At 51.4% G+C, this 18,606-nt stretch overlaps 1 protein-coding gene across 3 annotated transcripts in view; it reads right to left on the bottom strand.

The window, feature by feature from the left end:
* Positions 1-18,606, bottom strand: part of VDR (vitamin D receptor) — a 53,474-nt gene that overhangs the window by 9,302 nt on the left and 25,566 nt on the right. For all 3 annotated transcript variants that reach the window (XM_007463838.1, XM_007463837.1, XM_007463839.1), the window contains 3 exons: positions 9,164-9,294; positions 1,670-1,854; positions 1,347-1,467 (listed from right to left, as the gene is read on the bottom strand). In XM_007463838.1, coding sequence (XP_007463900.1) covers positions 1,347-1,467; positions 1,670-1,854; positions 9,164-9,294 — 437 coding nt within the window. The remainder of the gene's footprint in view (positions 1-1,346; positions 1,468-1,669; positions 1,855-9,163; positions 9,295-18,606) is intronic.

Raw genomic sequence — 18,606 nt, 5'->3', positions numbered from 1 at the left:
CTTCTAAATAATATAAAATTATTATGAAAAGCTGAAGGACAGACCAATGTATAGCATGCAGATTGGCCTTCTTTTTTTTTTTTTTCCTCCCAGCCGTGCCACAAGGCTTGTGGGATCTTTGCTTTCCGACTGGGGATTGGACCCGTGCCCTCGGCAGTGAAAGTGTCGAGTCCTAACCACTGGACCACCAGGGAAGTCCCCAGATTGACCCTCATTGATAAAAATGAATATACCATAAAGTAAAAAGAGCAGGAAAGTGGGTAGAGAAAATTACCACAGGGGAGGGGTTACTACAAAGTTAACTACAAGGTGAGGGGCTCAGAGGATCAGTTATCTGTGCAGTGGTCCATGCAGGTGAGTAGACACACGGCCGACTCCACTGTTATCTCTGTCTAGTTGACACAGGGAGCCCTCCCACCTACTCTGGATCTGGGCACAGATCCATCAGTGAGTCTGGAAGTACCATATCTGAGGATTCTAGTTCCCCAGAGGGGAGGGGGCTTTTCCATCCCTGCCTTTCTACAGGCCCCAACCAGAGGGCAGCTGGGTTGGGTGAGAGATAGAAGGATGAAGGGAAGGGCAGGGGGTGGATGAGGCAGGAAGATGAAGAGAAAGGTAGGAAAGGACTATAAGAGGAAAGCAAGGATGAGCTGGAAGGGACAGGTCCTCCAGGGCCTTAGGGGCCCCCCAGGGCTTGAGGGGAAGGTGGGCTGTAGTGGGACCCACATCTCCTTCCATGCTGAATTCCACCTTCCCAAGACTCAGGCTCTGGTGACTGTAGTTAACAACACTGTTTGTTATATTTGAAAGTTGCTAAGAGAGTACGTCTTAAAAGTTATCACAGGGGGGGAAACATCTTTGTAACTATGTGAGGTTAACTAAACTTACTGTGGCAATCATTTTGCAATATATACATATATCACATCATTATGTTATACACCTTAAACTAATACAATGCTATATGTCAATTATATCTCAATGAAACTGGAGAATACAAAACCTCAAATGAAACAAACAAAAAAACCCCAAGGGCCCGCGCTCAAAGTACCATTTAAAGGAATCCGGTCACTCCCAGGGAGGGAGCCAGGGGCCGAAGCCTGGCTTAGACGAAAGAGCAGAGGCTGCTCTGCAGGCAGACCCTGCCCACCAGACCCCTGTTTGGCCCCTTCCTCAGCGTCCTCCACGTGGGCCCTCAGGAAAGCCCCGCCTCTTCTCTAAAAAAGGTTTTTCTCTGAGGACGTTGCCTGGCACGCAGTATGTAAGTGCTGTCCTTCCAGCTGCAGCCAAGGACAGGTGGGCTGGGGAAGCTCTGGGCTCTCTGGGAGGGGACGTGCAGTCCCACTTACCTGGAGAGGAGGTGTAGTGATCTGAGCAGGCGGAGGATGAGTTTCCAGAGAAGCTGGGCGTGTGTATGAACCAAGGCCCTGAGGGATGGTTCCCTTCATTCTCCCTCTCTCGAACCGGAGGCTGGAGGGAAAGGTGGAGCGTCAGAGGCCCACACTTGGAGGTCACCTTCCTACCCCAGCCCTGATCTCTGACAGGAGGGGGAGTCCTCCCCAGTGTCAGAAGGCCAGAACAGCCTCCATCCCTTCCCAGGTTCTGTGCCCAGATGCCCCTTTGCCCTCCGTCCCCCTCCAAGCCCGGGCTCTGCTGGTGGCTCGTGCTGTACCCGGAACTGGCTGAAGTCGGCGTAGGTGGGGTCATAGGTCTTGTGGTGGGCGTCCAGCAGGATGGTGATGATGCGCTGCTGCTCGTCGGACAGCTTCGGCCGCAGGCTGTCCTTTAAGGCCTCCTCTTCCTTCTTCTTGAGGATCATCTCCCGCTTCCGCTGCACCTCTTCGTCAGTCAGGATGACTGTGGGGCGGGAAGGGGGGAGTCAGGAGGGCTCCCCTGCAGCGCCTCCAAGGAACCTTCCTCCAGGTAAACGCACGAGATGGAAGGGGCTGTGCCTCACACTTGGAGCTCACCGGGCCGTCCGGCCACGGGGACCCCAAGCCCACAATACGAGTGGAAGATTGCGTGTTCTATGTTGAAAAAGCGGGTGCGTGAGAGAGGAGGAGATAGAGGATTGGGGAGATGGGATGCTTGGGCATTGTTAGGGAGCCTGGGATCTCAATAACAAGGTGTCTGACTCTGCACGGACTGAGCTCTCCAGGCTTTTGTTTGCTTGTTTCTAAAATGAGAAGTTTGGACCATATGATCTCTTCTAAGTCCCTGTTTCGTTCCTTCCTCCATAAAGCATGCGTATGTGGGGATCCTACCTCAAAGGACCGACTGCCTTGAGACCTGAATGCAGGCCTACCACAGAGCAGACGCTTACTAAACGTTTGTTCTTGTCGCTTCTACCCCCTCCCTGTATTCCCTGATCCTGAGGGAGACACTGGGGGAGGGAGGGTGCACAGTCACGGCAATAGAGGCTAGGAGGTGCTGAGAAGACCTCACACGGCCTTCCCCACATCCAAGTTTCCATGCTTGTGATCTACTACGACCAACGTAGAAAGACTTTGCCTCTTTGGTTGGGCCCAAACAACCCCTGCCTCAGCCAGTCCAGTCTTGGAATGACTGCCCAAGGAAGTTTTCGAGTCCTCTGGAAGTCCCCAAGCATAGCAGCTCACAGCTCTAATCTGGGAAGCTCTCTCCAGCAACTGGCCAGTGTATCCCATCTCGGGGATCCCCTGTCCCCTGCAGGCTGTGCAGGGGCTCCGGGCCTCCCGGTGCTGGGGCAGCTGCCGGGAGGGCGGGGCTGGGAGCAGGGGTGCTTAGCACAGCAGCCAGGCACACAGACCTCCCGGCTGGGGCTTTAAGAGCGCTGACGGCAGGAGTGGGCGCTGGGGCCCCCGGCCTGCAGCTGCTTGCTCTGTGCTGGCCTTACCAGGGCATCTGCCCACAGAACTGAGAGTTTCACAAGAGCAGGAAAAGGAACCAGAACCCCAGAGTGGGTGGGTGCCTGGCTTCGACAAAGGCCTATTGGCCTAGGCCCCTTGGGTGGGGGAAGGACGAGAGAAGTTGGCGGGGGCGGAGAGGGAGAGCCTGTCGGGGGTGGGAGTGGGCACAGCAGGAAAAGGAAGCCTGCTGCGAAAGATGGCCTGTTTCTTCCAGAGCTGAAACAAACTATACCAAGAGGAAGACTGGGGTGGACACAACGCCCAGGTTACTGACTCACCTGCCCAAAGAGCTGCCAGCCCTCCTTCCACAGAGGGTGTCTGCTCAGACCCCAAGAGATCGAGCAGGGTGGGCGAGGGAGCATCCCATTCAAGGCAGGGTGTGAGGTCCTAGCCTGGGGAAGCCAAGATTAGGTGTTGGGTCTTCCCCACCAAGGAGATGGACCGCATCTGGGAGCCCAGCAGGAGGGCAGGATGGGGGCGGGGGGGGGGGGGGGGGGGGGCTCTGTGTGCCCACAGGCATGCCTCTCAGGCCCGACAGGGCTCTGATAACCCCCTGTGATTCTATGATGTCACTCTCCTGCTCAGAAACTTTTTCTGGATCCTTCCTGCTTACCATGCCCCAACTAAAGTCAAGATTCTCCGTGATTCCCCTCCTTCCTAACTTTCCAGCCTCATCTCCCGGTGCCACTGGACACAGCTTCTAGTCCAGTCACGCTGGGATTGCTGACCTGTGAACATGACCTGCCACTGCATTTCTCCTTGTGCTGGATGCCTGTCCAGCTGGGTCTTCTCTCCCCAGTAGCCATGCAAGCTCTATTGGTTCTCCAGCACCCAGTTCACAGCCCTCTCGTACGACGAGAGGCTTTCTCATTACCTTGATCGGCAGTGAGCCGTTTTTCCCACACACACTGGCACCCGATCGTTTTTCACTGTTACATTTACGGTTAGTACAGTTCCCAGTAAATGCCTTTATAGAGAGAGCCTAAGAAGTTCAAGGTCTCCTTCACTGGAACTGCAGGCTACCTAAGGGCGGGGGCCACATCCTACAATGCCTGTGTCTTCCCCACCAAGGCTAGCCCAGTGGGGCTTCCTCAATAGCCTGATGCACTGGACACCCAACACATCAACACTGGCTGTACCTACTATGTGCTGGTCATCATCCTGGCTCAGGAAAGAATGGTGAGTAGTATAGCAATGCTGCCCGTTCCCTACCATGTCGGAATGGCACACGCCGCATGCCAGTCCACCAGATCACTGAGCAAAGCTTACATTTTTTAATTTAAATAATTGTGACTGAAGTATTTTCAAGACAGAATACCTTGTAACAGAACACCCGTAACATCATGTAACCTTTGCCTGATGATTCAGAGGCATCATTCTGAATAATTCTTGGACTTTGCAGGGACAAGGCTATGACCTCAGAATTGTATGGAGCTGTGTTCCTGCACTATATGACTCAGCCAGCTGTGATTCTGAGTTCTCGTACTGCTTTTCATACCAGTCTAGCCCGCTCTCTTTAGCTATGTGTTGTCTCTTCTTATCTGTGAGTATGCCTTTATCCCCCTTAAGAGTTACTTCTCATCTGTTGGGAGCTGGCAATCCTGGTGATCAAGCTGTATGTAATAAAAAATACGTTAATAAAAATAGAGGTTTGTTTGAATGTACCAGGCACTGTTCTAAGTGCCTCTATATATTAACTCACATTACTTAGTTCTTATAATAACCCCTAAGGCAGGTACTATTATCCTCACTTTGCAGATGAGGGAAGTGAGGCCCAGAGAGGCTATAAAACTCGTTCAGAGTCACACAGCAAACAAGTGGTGGAGCTGGTATTTGGGCCTGGGCAGTCTGGCTCTACAGTCCAAGGTTCTAACCACTGTCCCATACTGCCCGTGACTATAATTGGCTATGAATGCTCAGCAGGACCCTGGTCCTCAGTCATGGAGTCCTGACACACAAGGTGTTCCAATCCATCTGAAGAGTATGAAAAAGTAAATAAAGTCGCAAAGCTTGTCAGTGATTTACCTTAAAAGGAGAAAGTTAAGAGATTTGAGGTTAACTCACTTCTAGCGAACAGTTGAGGTTAACCTTATGACACTGGTCTTCTCCCGCACTTCTAGTGAACAGTGACCACCATCCCACGTGCGGTACTAGAGGAAGAAATGTTAAGATCCGCTGGTTTCAAACGAAGGCTGCCAATCCATGGGCCTCCCTCCAGGCAACATTTTCTGGGGACTAATAACTCATAATTCTCTCACATATGCAGATGTTGTTGTGACTTATGAAATAAGTCATTTGTTTAAAGGGGCTGTTAATTTCATAGGAGTTAAAGAATCATTTTCTCAATGAATTGCTACTAAAAATACCATTATTATCATGTAAGAGGACACTTTTTTGGTTTGTTTTATTTTTTGTGTTTTTTTTTTTGTCTAAGCAATAGAAATTTATTTCTCACTAGGAGGCACATTTTGAAGTTAAAAGCCACTCAAGTTAAAAGCCCATCGATGGGCTCTCCAGTGAATCAAGGACATGAGCTGTGTACAGGGGTTTTGTGAAATCCATACGGCTGCTTAGTCGCTTCCCAGGTCCTTGCTGAGTGTGCAACTGGCTTTGCTCAAGTTAATCCCATGCGAGATATTCCCTATTCCATAAAGTCTAGAATAGAGTTAGGGGGTCAAGATCTGAAAGCACAAACAACTTAAAAGCATTTCAGTTTGCCACAGGTGGCCTAAGGACAGCATTAGGGAAACAGCCGTAAAATTTTCCCAAATGAATGACATTGACAATATCAGATTGGGAGATCTTCCTGATACATAAATCAGTGGGAGATGCAGAGATACAAAGAAGCATAATGGGGAGCTAATATTCAATCATTCAACACATATTTACAGAACTCAACTGTGAAATGTCTTGGGCTCCAAGGACATCAAGTCCACCTGGACTTGAAGAGAGACAGAATCTTTAGCAGGAACAAACTCTCTTCCGCCCGTCTCTTAGGGCCCCAGGCAGTGCCTGGAAATGCACAGTGGAGGCGCTCTGGCCCACTGAGGGGAGTGGGGAGAAAAGGGGAGGGGGGCCGAGGGGCTGTGCTGGGGTGGAGCCCACAGGCTTGACCTTTGGAAACAGGCCTAGGTTATTAGCTTCGGAGGCATGATATTTTAATTTCTCTGAATTTGCTCATCTATCACAAAAAATAAAAAATAAAAACAGAAGTATTTACATATTTAGGGATTGTTGTCAGACTTTAACAAGAAAGTACTAGTGCCTGACACTGGTACAGTAAGTGGTCAATAAACATTGGTTCCCACGGGCATCTCCTCGGCTTCTTCTGCCTCCTCTAGGAAACGGCCACCTCCCTGTCCCAACCAGAAAGCAGCCTGGGTTTGCAGCTCCCTTCAAAGGGAGCCCTGGCGTGCCCTGTGGTTTTACTAATGTTGACACTCAGTTGTCCCTAGGAGGCTAGGCCTTGGAGATGACAGCCAGCCTGGGTGATACACAAGCAGCTCTCCTAGGGGACCTGAGCTGGGGCGTTCCAGGCCCCCCAAAGCTTGGCTAACCTGAGGCAGGAAATAGAGCTTTTCCTGGAGGACCTTCCCTTTGGGGCAGTGGAAAGAATAAGCCTCGCGTTGGCCCAACATTTCTATTACAAATGGAGCTCTGGGGCCCAGATCCCAAAAGTGCAGCTCTACCAGCCCATCCCTAACTCAGCACAGCTCCCTGCACTAGCATGGCGAGAGTGGTGGGCACAGAGCTGCCCTGGGCATAGAGCAGGAGGGGGGCACGGGGCTCCATCCGAGGGACTGAGGCTGAGATTAGGTTGGCTGAGACACAAAGCTGACCAGGGGCTGGGGGTGGGCATCCACTTCTGGATTGCTGGCCCCCCACCACATGGTGTTCCTGGGGTGGGAGCACCCTGAAACACTAAAGGCCTGCTCAACACGGTGGATGCAGTGCTCTCCACGGGGACCAGGAGTGATCTAGGAGGGACAAAGAGTTGGATTCTAGTCCCAACACGCTTTCTGACTCCAATCCTGGTATTAATATTTTTGCCTTTCTGGGTCTCAGATGATTTCTAAGTGTGCTTCCTGTTCTAAGCAGATGGAACATCTCTTTTCTCCTGAGACATAGGAGAGGCACTTCTGGGACATCAGTGAGGCTGGCCCTGACCAGAACTCCCGTGGCAGAGCCTTACTGAGTTCCAGGTGTAACTCTGGGCCATTCTTGGTTGGCTGGAGCCTTGGAACCATGGCCCCCTGCCCTGTGGAGGCTGTGTGCTCAGAGGGGGCAGGGGCAGGGGCGGCGCACGCTGCTTCCTGTTTACATCCAGCCTAGCACCTTGAACAGAGCAGGCTGCACTAAGCCAACGTGTGAGAAGCTCCACGAGGCACGCAGGCCTTGAGCCTCCACGACTCCAGGATAAACGGGGGTTGGGTGGGGCAGGGGACCCAGGCTAGGAGTGATCAGCCTGCCCAGGCCTGCACGCTCCCATGGGGGCGAGGAGGAACGATGGCCTGGAAGCTTCTTCCAGGGCTGCTGGCGTTGGCTGGGGAGCTGGTATCGGGAGTGAGGGGCCGTGGCCCACCAGAAGGGAGCCTGTCAAAGTCCGAGGAGGCCTCACTGGGGCCGCCACTTGGCCTCTGTTTCCCAAAAACACAGCATTTTTTCCCATCAAGGAAGAAACTTCCCATCCCCTCAGCCCTGTCCTGTGGCTTTTTCCTTGTTCCAGACACGTCTCCCCTGTACCTAACGTCTCCAACGCCCACCCCCCGCCCCCCAGAATTGGCCCCATGGCCAGGAGGGCCTCCAGGGGTGGCTGTATCTGAATGTTCCTCCTGAGTCTCCTCAGGCCCATAGCTTAGCAGGGCACAGCCCCCATCCCAGGCCCTGGAAGGGATCAGGGTACAGTTCACAGATGGGGGTGAGCAAAAGGCACAGAGCAGGGAATAGTGTGCAGAGGGCACCCATGACCAGGCCAGCCCAGGGCCCTTGCTTCCAGCCCAGGGAGGGCCTGGCCCGCCCTTCCCAGGGTCTACTGAATTCAGTGGTTACTCTGCTTACCAAGTAACTGGCACTAGAGCTCAGATGCAAAGTCCAGGGGTTATTTTTAGTTTAGCTTAGTTTGTTTTGTTTTGGCCATGCCACACAGCATGTGGGATCTTAGTTCCCAACCAAAGATCCACCCCGCAGCCCCTGAGTTAGAAGTACGGAGTCTTAACCAGTGGACCGCCAGAGAAGTCCCCAAGGGTTGTTTTTTTGTGTTTTGGGGGGTTTTTTTTGGCGGTACGCGGGCCTCTCACTGTTGTGGCCTCTCCCGTCGCAGAGCACAGGCTCCAGACGCGCAGGCTCAGCGGCCATGGCTTATGGGCCCAGCCGCTCCGCGGCATGTGGGATCCTCCCGGACCGGGGCACGAACCCGTGTCCCCTGCATCGGCAGGCGGACTCCCAACCACTGCGCCACCAGGGAAGCCCCCCAAGGGTTGTGTTTAACAGTGGGACAGAACATGTTAACCCGCCACACTGGTCCTCTTCTGCAATGCCAGTGCTGGACAGGAAGTCCTAGAGGATCACTCCTCTTTTTCAATCTGGATCTAGAGGGTCCTCCTAGAGTCTAGGGCTTCCCCTCACAGGATCTTTCCACCTAGTCCTGGACACCAGCCCTCGGATCTGCTCACTGGGCCAGAGTGGCTGAAAGGCTAGGGTGGGGCAGAACCCCCATGACAGCCAGGCTCTGAATATTTCTCCTCTCCATCACTCCTGCCCCTGCCCACTCACAGCAGCCCTCTCTCCCAAAGTCCAAAGAACCCTGGGGTCCTTGAGCCTCATCCTTTCCCAGAAGGTCCTGGAAAGAGGCTGCTGTAAGAATGGCGATGACGTCTTAGAGGAAGACAAGCCTGGGGGGGGGGGCTCACGTAGGCAGTGCCCTGCTTGTCCCTCCTCACAGGCCTCGCACAGGACGGGCCCTTCCTGGGCCTCGGGTGCCCCGGGACACACACACACACACACACACACACACACACACACACACACACACACACACACACACACACACGGATCCTAAAAAGGCTGGCAGGACTCCTTGGGCCTTTGATCTTGGAGTTCCAGCTGCCCTGCCTGATGCTGTTGGTCCCACTCACGCCCGGACTCCCGACTCAGGCCCCAAATGCCGGCAGCTACAGAGGAAGGGCAAGAGGACATTGCTGGCCAAACCTGCGTAAGCGGCAGCCCCCTTCCCCCTGACCGCACCCTCGCCCCGCACAGGCCCCGCCCCTGAAACTCACACTCCTTCATCATGCCGATGTCCACACAGCGCTTGAGCCGGCAGGCCTGGCAGTGGCGGCGGTTGTCCTTGGTGATGCGGCAGTGTCCGTTGAAGGGACAGGTGAACAGTGCCTTCCGCTTCATGCTCCGTCTGCGGAGAGAGCACAGACCCTCGCTGGGTCACCTGCTTCCCAGCCCCTCGGCCCTGCCTGTGGGAGAATGGCCTGAGAGGGCTGTGATCAGGAGACCTGCCAATGCCCCCCCAACCCCGCCCCCCACCCCGGGGCCCTATGTCTCCCAAGGAGGATGGCGGCCCAGCCCAGTCATTTCCTATTCTGCCCCCATCATTGGTTTTACTTACCTTTACAGTACTCCCCTCCTCCCTTTCTTTTTATTGCACAGGAAATATGAGTGAATTAGCTATAGCAAAAAAAGAGCCCTCACTGCCTTTAGTGCCATCATGAGAGGCAATGAAGCTGGTCTCAGCTTTAAGTCTTCTAGAGTCAGAGATCTGTGACTAGAGCATCCCCGGTTCAGGGACAGACATGTGCACAGGTGCACAGAGAAGGGAGAAAGGGCCCAAACCATAGCTTCAGACATCCAGACAACCTGCCCAGAAAGAGAAGCAGCCACATGAGCAGGTGGGTGCCTCGAGGTTTGGCCTTGGCTTTTCCGAAAGGTAAAGGAAGTTAAAGCGTTCTGTAAGAACCGAAAACTACCGAAGAGCTCTTAGCTCTTAGCTGGCACCCCCCGCTCCACCCCACAGCCTACGCAAACTCGTGTGTGCGTGTGCGCACGTGTGCGTGTCTGCGCGCACAGGCATGCCTGCAAGCCCAAAGGCTCATTTTCCTAATTCCGGCTTTCTCCCCTGCTCCCGGCCACAGCACATGGGACGTTTATGAGGCTGCATAAAGGACAGCTCCCCAGAGGCTTCTCAGCATCTGTATCCTAGAGGTTCCTCTTACTGTCCCCAGCCCCAGCAAGGGGAGGCCCCACTTTTTCTGCCCCAGGACAGGTGCCAGGATTTAGCTGGGAAAAGCTGGTGGCAGAATCACTTTCTCTGTGAGCAGCAGCATCTTCCAAGGAGCTGTGGAGATGCCCAAGCCTTAGAAGCCAAGGTCCGGGCTCAACCCTTTCCCTCTCCTGGATATAAGCTACCGATATCGTCTTCTCCGGTTGTCATATACTAGTTATGTTTTTGGTGAAAAATGACTTACTGTTCACATTCACTGGAACACATACGGATTTAGGACAAACACGTTCATCAGTCGACATGGACATATGGGGACCAAACCAACTTGACCCATGGGAGAGGGGAGAAGAGACTAGAGGAACAGGAAGTCATAGGTAGTCAGACTCTAAGACCCTTAGGGCACCCCTCATTTTATGGCTAGGACCCCTGAGGTGAAGAGACTTACTTGAGGCGATTTAGCAAAGAGTTGAGGCTCTCAAGTTGCGACCTTAGGAATGTGAGGCTCAGCTTTTAGCTTCCTGGATTGGACATACTGTTTCATACCCAGAAACTCAAGGAGCTCGATGAAGCCGAGCTCACAGGCAAACGGCTTCAGGCAGTTGGTCCTTGAGCACAGCTCAAGGCAAAGGACACCCAGTGGTCTGGGAAACAGGTGCTGTTGGCTTTGGACCTTGGCCCTGGTACCCTCCCATCACAACCCTCACACCCAAGGGGTCACCAGCAGACTGGGCAATACGGGGAGGTGGAGGAGTGCTAGCTATTCGGGTGGTTTAGTCCCCAGTCCAGCCCACTGAAGGCCGTGTCCTGCCCCTGCAGTGACTCCTCAGGGAGAGACTGTATCCCAGGCTCTTGCCTATGGAAACAGAAAGCCTTTTTCCTTGTGCTTCCATACGTTTACTGCAGCTTCCCAGAGGAACAGAAGGACATAGAAGCACCTTGGTTAACCTGAAATGAGATACTGTCATCACCACAGGGCACATAGATATGTTCCCGGACATGAGATTGGCTCCCCTTTTACTCCCTTCTCTCCTTCCCACTTGAGGCACCACCTGTTATACCACAAATGCTCGGGCCCCAGAATGCCAGAAGTTTCTAATTAGAGCAAACTCTCTTTTCCTTTTTTTTTTTTTTTTTTAACAACCAAACATTTTGCCTGGGGGCTGAGCTGAGGGGCTGCTCTGTCCTCCTACCCACTGTCTTGTCTGGCTCAGAGGTCAACCTGTTCATTCTCTAGGGCCACGGGCACCAAGAAGAACTCACATCATGGCACCTCTAGACACATGAGCCAAAGCCTCTCACATCCCTACGCTGGGGGCTGAGAGCTTCCCGAGGTCCCAGGAGGGAGGGGGCCCCAGCGTCCTTTCGAGGCCCGTCTCTCCTTCCTCAGGCTCTATGGGGCTTGCCCCTGACCCTCACCAGTGCGCACCTCCCCCAACTGCAAATTCGCTTGGAAAAAGATTTTGAAACTTCACTCTCTTTCTTTTATCTTTCTCATGTTGTAAATCTGAAGCCTAACCCAGGCTTCCACACACAGGAGAGTGGAAGATAGCTGCTCAGCCCAACTTTGTCTGACAGCAGCAGTGGATTCCAAAGAGGCTGGGGTAGGAATCCAGAGGATGCAGAGCTGGGTTAAAAGAAAATACTGGGGGAGCGGGACCAGTGTTCTTGCTTTCAACCTTATATTAGGAGTATGAAGCCCAACAGGATTGAGATTGAAAGAGGAGGAGGACCAAGACCATGACAAGGAGGGAGAACCTTGTACTGTGTCTGTACATTATTTGAGCAAAGCAGAAACCAGCCTGTAAACATATGGAGCTCTGAAGTTATCATTATGAAAGCATACAGTAACCAGCCCTTCAGTGGCTCCTCTAGAGACAGAATCAGAGGCAAGGCGCTGCATAGTGGCTGGGAAGACGGAGGCTGCACATCATGAACAACGTCATCATGCTCTGGGTTGTGGGGTCAGCCTTTGGGGCGGCGAAAGCTCCCTCACCAACTCCAGCAGTCAGACCCAGGCCCTTCCCGGAGCTTGGGTTCTGGAGCCAACCTTTCCGGCTTGTCTGGCCCAGCATGGCTGTTTGGCTGGACACAGTTTCCCTGGTCTCTGAGGCCCAGTTCTTCTGCGTTCTCCCACCTTCTAAGGGCACTTGCACACATGTGGCTGTCAGCTAGCCTCTGCCCACGAGGACTTAGGGCAGCCAGACTGGCCAGCCCTAGCTCTGTGCTTTGTCCTGAAGATCCACGCCCTGCCCTACCTTCCTCCTAACACTAATTGCCTGGGAGCTGGTTTGGTTTTGAGAAACAGGAGCCTTGGGTTTCCAAGGGAGCCCATTTCCTCAGCAGCGCTCTCAGCCTGGACCCTGTCATTTTCTGGATGGTTGGCAATTATACCCCAGCTCAGGAAGCGGGGTGGGTAGGGGTGGTGCAACCTGCCTAAATATAGACGCAGTTTCTAGAAAGCCAGGGTGAGAAAGGACATTGACGGATTCTTGCACCAGAGACCAATTCATCAAAACATGAGACAAGCAACTCACAAAAGCATCAAGCGCCTGGGGCCAGGGTCTCGGGCCTGGGACAGGAGGGTGCTTTTTCAGTAGGTAACCCCTGACAGCAGAGACACACCTTGTAAAACCCAAAACTAGAGCCAAATACTAGCTCTGAGCTTTGTCTGCACTGCAGCTCTAGTGTCACAGAAATCCCAGAGCCCAGTCTGGATGCAGATGTCTTACAGAGCTCCCGATAAGAAAGGCCTGCCTGTGTGGTCTGATAATGAGACGCACTGGGCACATTTGTGTGTGGTGACATCAAGGGGTTCTCAGCAGGTGGGTTAAAAAAGAAAAACCAATTTTAAGGGAAGGTAGGTTAGCGCTGGTAAAGAGCGCCGGCCTCTTTTTTGGAGGGCAATTTGGCAATACAGGCATACATTGAGACATCGCAGGTTTGGTTCCAGACCACCGCAATAAAGCCAATATCGCAATAGAGCGTGTCACGCAAACTTTTGGTTTCCCAGTGCATATAAAAGTGATGTTTACACTATATTGTGATCTATTAAGTGTGTAGTAGCATTACATCTACGAAAACAATGAATACAATTTAATTAAAAAATACTTTATCATTAAAAACTGTTAATTATCATCTGACAATGCAGGGTTGCCACAAACCTTCAATTTGTAAAAAACGCAGTATCTGCAAAGTGCAATAAAACAAAGCACAATAAGATGAGGTATGCCTGTATCTACCAATATATAAAGTGCACAGAGCCTTTCACATAGTGAAGCCACTTCCAGGAATTCATCCTGTGGGTAGGGACCTGAGAGCTGGGTTGAGAAGGAGACTTATTTTTCACTTACGTTCCCTTTTGAACTGTCTACATCTTTTTAAAAAAACCATTCACAGGCATTACTTAACCAGACAAAAAACAAAAACAAAACCCCCCACCCTTTATAGCTATTTTAAAAATTTAAATGAAACACAGACTTCGGTTAGATGGATCTGTTTGGGTTTAAACTCTAATGTACAACCTTGCATAAGTTACTTAATCTCCCCATGCCCATGCCTCAGTTTCCACATCTGTAAAATGGAAACAACCCTACAGAGGGGGTTGCTGTAAGGATTAAATAAAGGAAGCAGGACCTGGTACAAAGTAAGCACTAAATAAAGGGAAGGGAGAGAAGCTGGCAGGGAGGGGCAGTGGGAGGGAGTGCTGAAGGGTGGCTGAAGAAAGCAGTGAGAATCCAAGACCCTGGAAGCAAAGAGCACATCTCACACCAACGCCTGGAGTGCCTGGTGTGGGGCTCTGCGGGCAGAGAAACTCGAAACGTACCATTGCTTCATGTATTGTTGCATCTGATGTCTAGACCCACAGTCTTCGTGTGAGTTACAGCGAGCAATGTCCAGTTTCTCTGAGCACCAACCAGGTCTCACAGAGTCCTTGACTGACGTGAAGGTCTCTAGAGCCCCCGGACCAGCACTTTCTTTCTCATACCTGATATCTAACTCCTGTTTGGGGACCTTTAATCAGAGACCCTTGCTGACACATAAAGTCACACATGTTCCAGGTTCCATGATAGAGGAGAGGAAAGGACTGTCCGTTCTCAGAAACTCAGACACTACAAAGGGACAGTGATAATAGGTACCACTTATTGAGAGCCTTCTCTGCCAGTACTTTACATATTCTCTCCAATGCTCTCAACAGCCTATTAGGATAGGTATTATCCCTATTTTACAGGTGGTACAAAAAGGCAATGGAAAGTTAAATCATTTGCTTAATGTCACACAGCTAAAAAGTGTAAAAGCTGAGATTAGAATCAAGATCTGTTTGATTCCAAAGCCTCTGGTATTCTTACATAATATGGTCCTTATCATGAATCCACCATATCTCAATCCAAGCCAGAGCAGCCGTCAAAAGTATGCCCTCCAAAGTCCATGAGCAGGAAGCAGGGGCTGTTTGAAGGACTTCTGTAGGACAGAGAAGCCACTGGGATAGAGGCAGGATCTGAGGTGGGCGGGTTGGAAGTAGGGGATAACATATGGCCATCCTCCCCCCTGACACCTCTACTACCATCGCATGGAGAGGATTCCCAGTGTGTGTCGAGAGGGAATTCACACCAGTGAGCCCTGAGGAGAGTGCTGGCTTCCTAAGGAAATAAAACACTGACCAGAAAGAAATGTACCCTCTTCCTCAGGTCCACGTAGCTGCCTTTCTTGACACCTCCAGTGGCATTCCCTCTCCAACGATTCTGGCTTCCTCCCCCCAAGCTTCCATACATCACCCTTGGCTGATCTGTAGCTGACCCCCTCATTCTCTTCCGTTCACATCTTTAAGCAGCTATGGAGAGAGCCCAGACGCCAAGCTGGCCTGGACAAAGTTCTCTCCAGCAACACCAACCTCTTGGTGACTCATTCACTTGTGCCCACAGAATGCCCCAAGTGACCACCCCTCCCCTCTCTATTTACTCTACTGCCTTTAAGCACGTTGAGTCGCTGGACACCTGCCCCGTTGCTCTGTTCCCTTCACAGCCCGGCTTCTGCAAATATTGTCAGGATGAACTTCCTGAAAGCCAGAACACTCCTCATGTTCCTGGATCCTCACCAGCCTGTGCTCCCCAAGGCCCGTCATTAACAAGGTCCCTGAGAACCTTGGGGCTCATGAACAAGAAGGCATTTCTCCACACTGTCTTTGTTGGCTTGGTACTTGCTGCACATGTCAGCTTCACGGTGTCCTGAGGGGGAGGGAGACGACGTACAGAGGCAAGCAGTGATCTGTTTCTCAACCTTGCCTTCCAAGTCCACCTCTTAGACGTCACCAGTATTCTTCATTCTCTTCATCAAAAGGATCTTTCTGATTTTTCTTCTCTGTCCTTTACACCTTTCCCTTATATCAAAATCTGGACAAAGCCATTCATGATCAGAGATTCATCCACATCCACAGATCATCACTATATATATGTGTGTGTGAGGAATTGGCCGGCAATAGTCTCTAATTTCTGACCATGGATCAATAGAACTGACCAACCCCCATAATCACACTTCGGTATGCTTACGAGTCTTGGACCTGCTGGGATGACCAGAGCTCTAGCTTCTAGAGCGGTTTAGCTTGACTTAAAAGTCAATCAAACGCTAAATGGTCAAATGGGCTTATACCCCAGGGCTTAGAAAATAGCCAGTGACTCAATACCAAAGTAATGCTCTTGCCTTGAGAACTGCTACTGTAGGGTTGAGTGAGCTCCTTGAGAGCAAGGACTTGTGTTACCTTTGTGTTCTCAAGGATGTGGTACCCGACACAGAGAAGCGTCTCCCACTGACAGATGCCTTCCTTCCCAGGATCAGGATTTCACAAACAGATATAAGTGACAACGGAATTCTCGAACAACTATTTGAAATACACTAAAGTGAAGAATATCAAACAGAATTTGTATGAAGCAAAGGAGAAGAATTAGGGGAAGGGAGGGGAAAGAAGAGAAGAAATTACAGACAGTCTGTTCTTGTTATTCGAGGTAGTTTTGTTCTATCAAGCAAATATTGAACCATCCGCAAATATTGAACCATCCATCACTCCTAAGAGAATACGGGTTAGGTTCCTGAGAGCCTCTGGTCACAACGTTTTCACCAATCCATCAGTACCTAACTTTGCTTCATGTGTGTTATCTGTTTAAAGGCACCTCATTTAATACATATTGTTGATTCATTAACATTGAACTCACAGCCAACAGCACTATAGCCCACATCTGAACAAAGCTTGTCTAACACGTCTTTTCTCTGTAAGGCAACTTGTAGCTTTCCTGTGCTTAGGAACACTTGACAGAATTTCAGCACCAGGCTTGGGTGCCATCTTGAACAGTGAAATCACCATCAGGTACAAAAATGCAAAAAGGGTGGCACTAAATAGACCAAGAAAAAGACACTTGTTTACAGCGTGAGAGCTGAAGCAGAGGCAGGATGTCTTGCGTGGCCTCGGCTGGGAACGTGTGCATCGGGAGACTCGAATTTTTCTCCACTCTGCACGTGTCCACAAATGAGCACAGAAGTGCTGCAAGTATTGATTTGGGGATTACAAGTACATTTTAGCAGGTAGTCAAATTTGCAGATACAGACTCCACAAACAGTGAAGATCAACGGTGTGTGCATGCGTGTGTGTGTGTGTATTTATAAAACAAAATTCAAGCCAAACAACAGAGATGTTGGCTTTTCAGAAAGTGCAGCCTGGCTCAGTCATCAAGGCAGAGACAGTAAAGATATAAGGTAGACCGAGGACAGGGTAACAAGATAAAAGCAGCCTGCTGCCGGTAATGCCAGGCCTTGCAGGCGGGGGTTGTGGCCATCAGCCAGCAGCAGAACTCTGAGGCACCTCAGAGGAGCTAAGGCTGGGTTACGGTAGCATAATGTGCCCACGTGCAGCAAGCCACACTGTTGGTCCGTGGTGCCCTGGAGGTGCAAACCTGCCGTCCCTGTCCTTTTGGCATCTCCCACACCTGGCTCTGGACATGAGGGAGACTGTCCTCCCTCCACCCGGATGCCTAATGGGTCTGTCCCAAGGATTCACCGCCTAGTGGTGTGTCTGAGGGCAGCAAGCCCAGGTGCACAAGGGTCGGAGCTACTCTAGTGAGGAACTCCCACATGTCATAATCCAATAAGCAGCCACCTAAGAGTCCCATCTCTCAGAGCTGAACCCCAGTGGGTGGTGACCTGGAAAGAGAGGGGATTTGGGGTGGGGTCCATGAATCAACCAAACAGCCCTGAGAGCAGTTGGAGACGTTTGGGTTACAGATTGACGAGATATGACCTTTGTCTGGGTCTCCATGTCCCTAGCTCCTAGTCCAATGCTCGGATCACAGATGCTCATTAAAATCTGGGAGGCAGTATGTGAAAGAGAAAACGAAAGGAGGGTGGATGGCTGGAGAGACTTTTGTTTATTAGGGCAAGGTTCCACAAAGGACATCAGTATTGACCCATCAGGCTCAAATATGTATATATTTCTATTGTGCTTTGTTTCTCAGAACACCTTTGTATACGTTATTTCATTAATCCTCAGTTTATTCTATATACTAGAGGGGTCGGGGTAACTGAAACATAGAGAAGTCGAGAGATTTGAGCAAAGACAGACAATTAATTAATGGCACGGTTGCACTATAGCCCACACATTTCTGCCTGGTTTTAAGATGCGAAACAGGCCCTGATGCGAGCACCCAGACCCCTTCTCCATTTTCACTCTGAAGGCAGCTCCCCCATCCCCAGGCCCTGGCAGCAAAGGGTCCAGGTGGCACCTGGGACACAAGGCCTGGGCTCAGGAAGGCCCACCCTGCAGAAAGCACGGGCTTCAGGCCAGAGGAGCAAGAGACGTGGCAACAGGACCTGGAATCGGTGACGTTGCCGGTCTGGTTCCCGAGCTGAGTGGGCAACCAGTGCCAGGCCACACAGGCAGTTAGCACCCACAGAAACCCTGCCCGCAGCCCCGCGGTTGCTCAAGGCAGTGAAACTCCAGGCCTGCCAGCTCCCGAGACAGAGGGCAGGTGAGTCGGGAGCCTGTATATATAGAGCCCAGGGGTCCCCGAGCTGAAGGAGAGCACCACAGACATCCTGAGGCCTCTGATTCACTCTGCCCTCGATGCCCATTCAGGGAAATGGGAGTCCTTGTTCTGGACTTGATTAACTTTCCTCTCTCTGATGGCTTAAAGCCTTGCCCTTAGTTTTACTCACCTCCAACGAGACCATTATACAGAAGCTCTTTGTTGGTCACCTTCTTGCAGGCTTCTCTCTCCCCCTCTCTCTTTCTCTCTCTCCAAAATATGCCAAATGCTAATTTCTCATGGTTCACAATCCCATCCTGTAATTCATCACTTCCCTATCCCCCCCTCCCTGGTTCTGGATGGGAACAGCCTTTGTCTAGCCTTTCTAGTACTTTCCCATACTGTTTACACTGGTAATGCTGGCCTCACGTGAGAAGAGAGAAGGCATCTCATAGAGAAACTGGCCCTGACCAAACAGGAATGC

This window comes from Lipotes vexillifer, unplaced genomic scaffold, assembly GCF_000442215.2.
Source record: "Lipotes vexillifer unplaced genomic scaffold, Lipotes_vexillifer_v1.1 scaffold349, whole genome shotgun sequence".
NCBI classification, from domain to species: Eukaryota; Metazoa; Chordata; class Mammalia; order Artiodactyla; family Lipotidae; genus Lipotes; species Lipotes vexillifer.
Note: the sequence above shows the minus strand (reverse complement) of the source record. Positions and strands in the feature narration are given on the sequence as shown.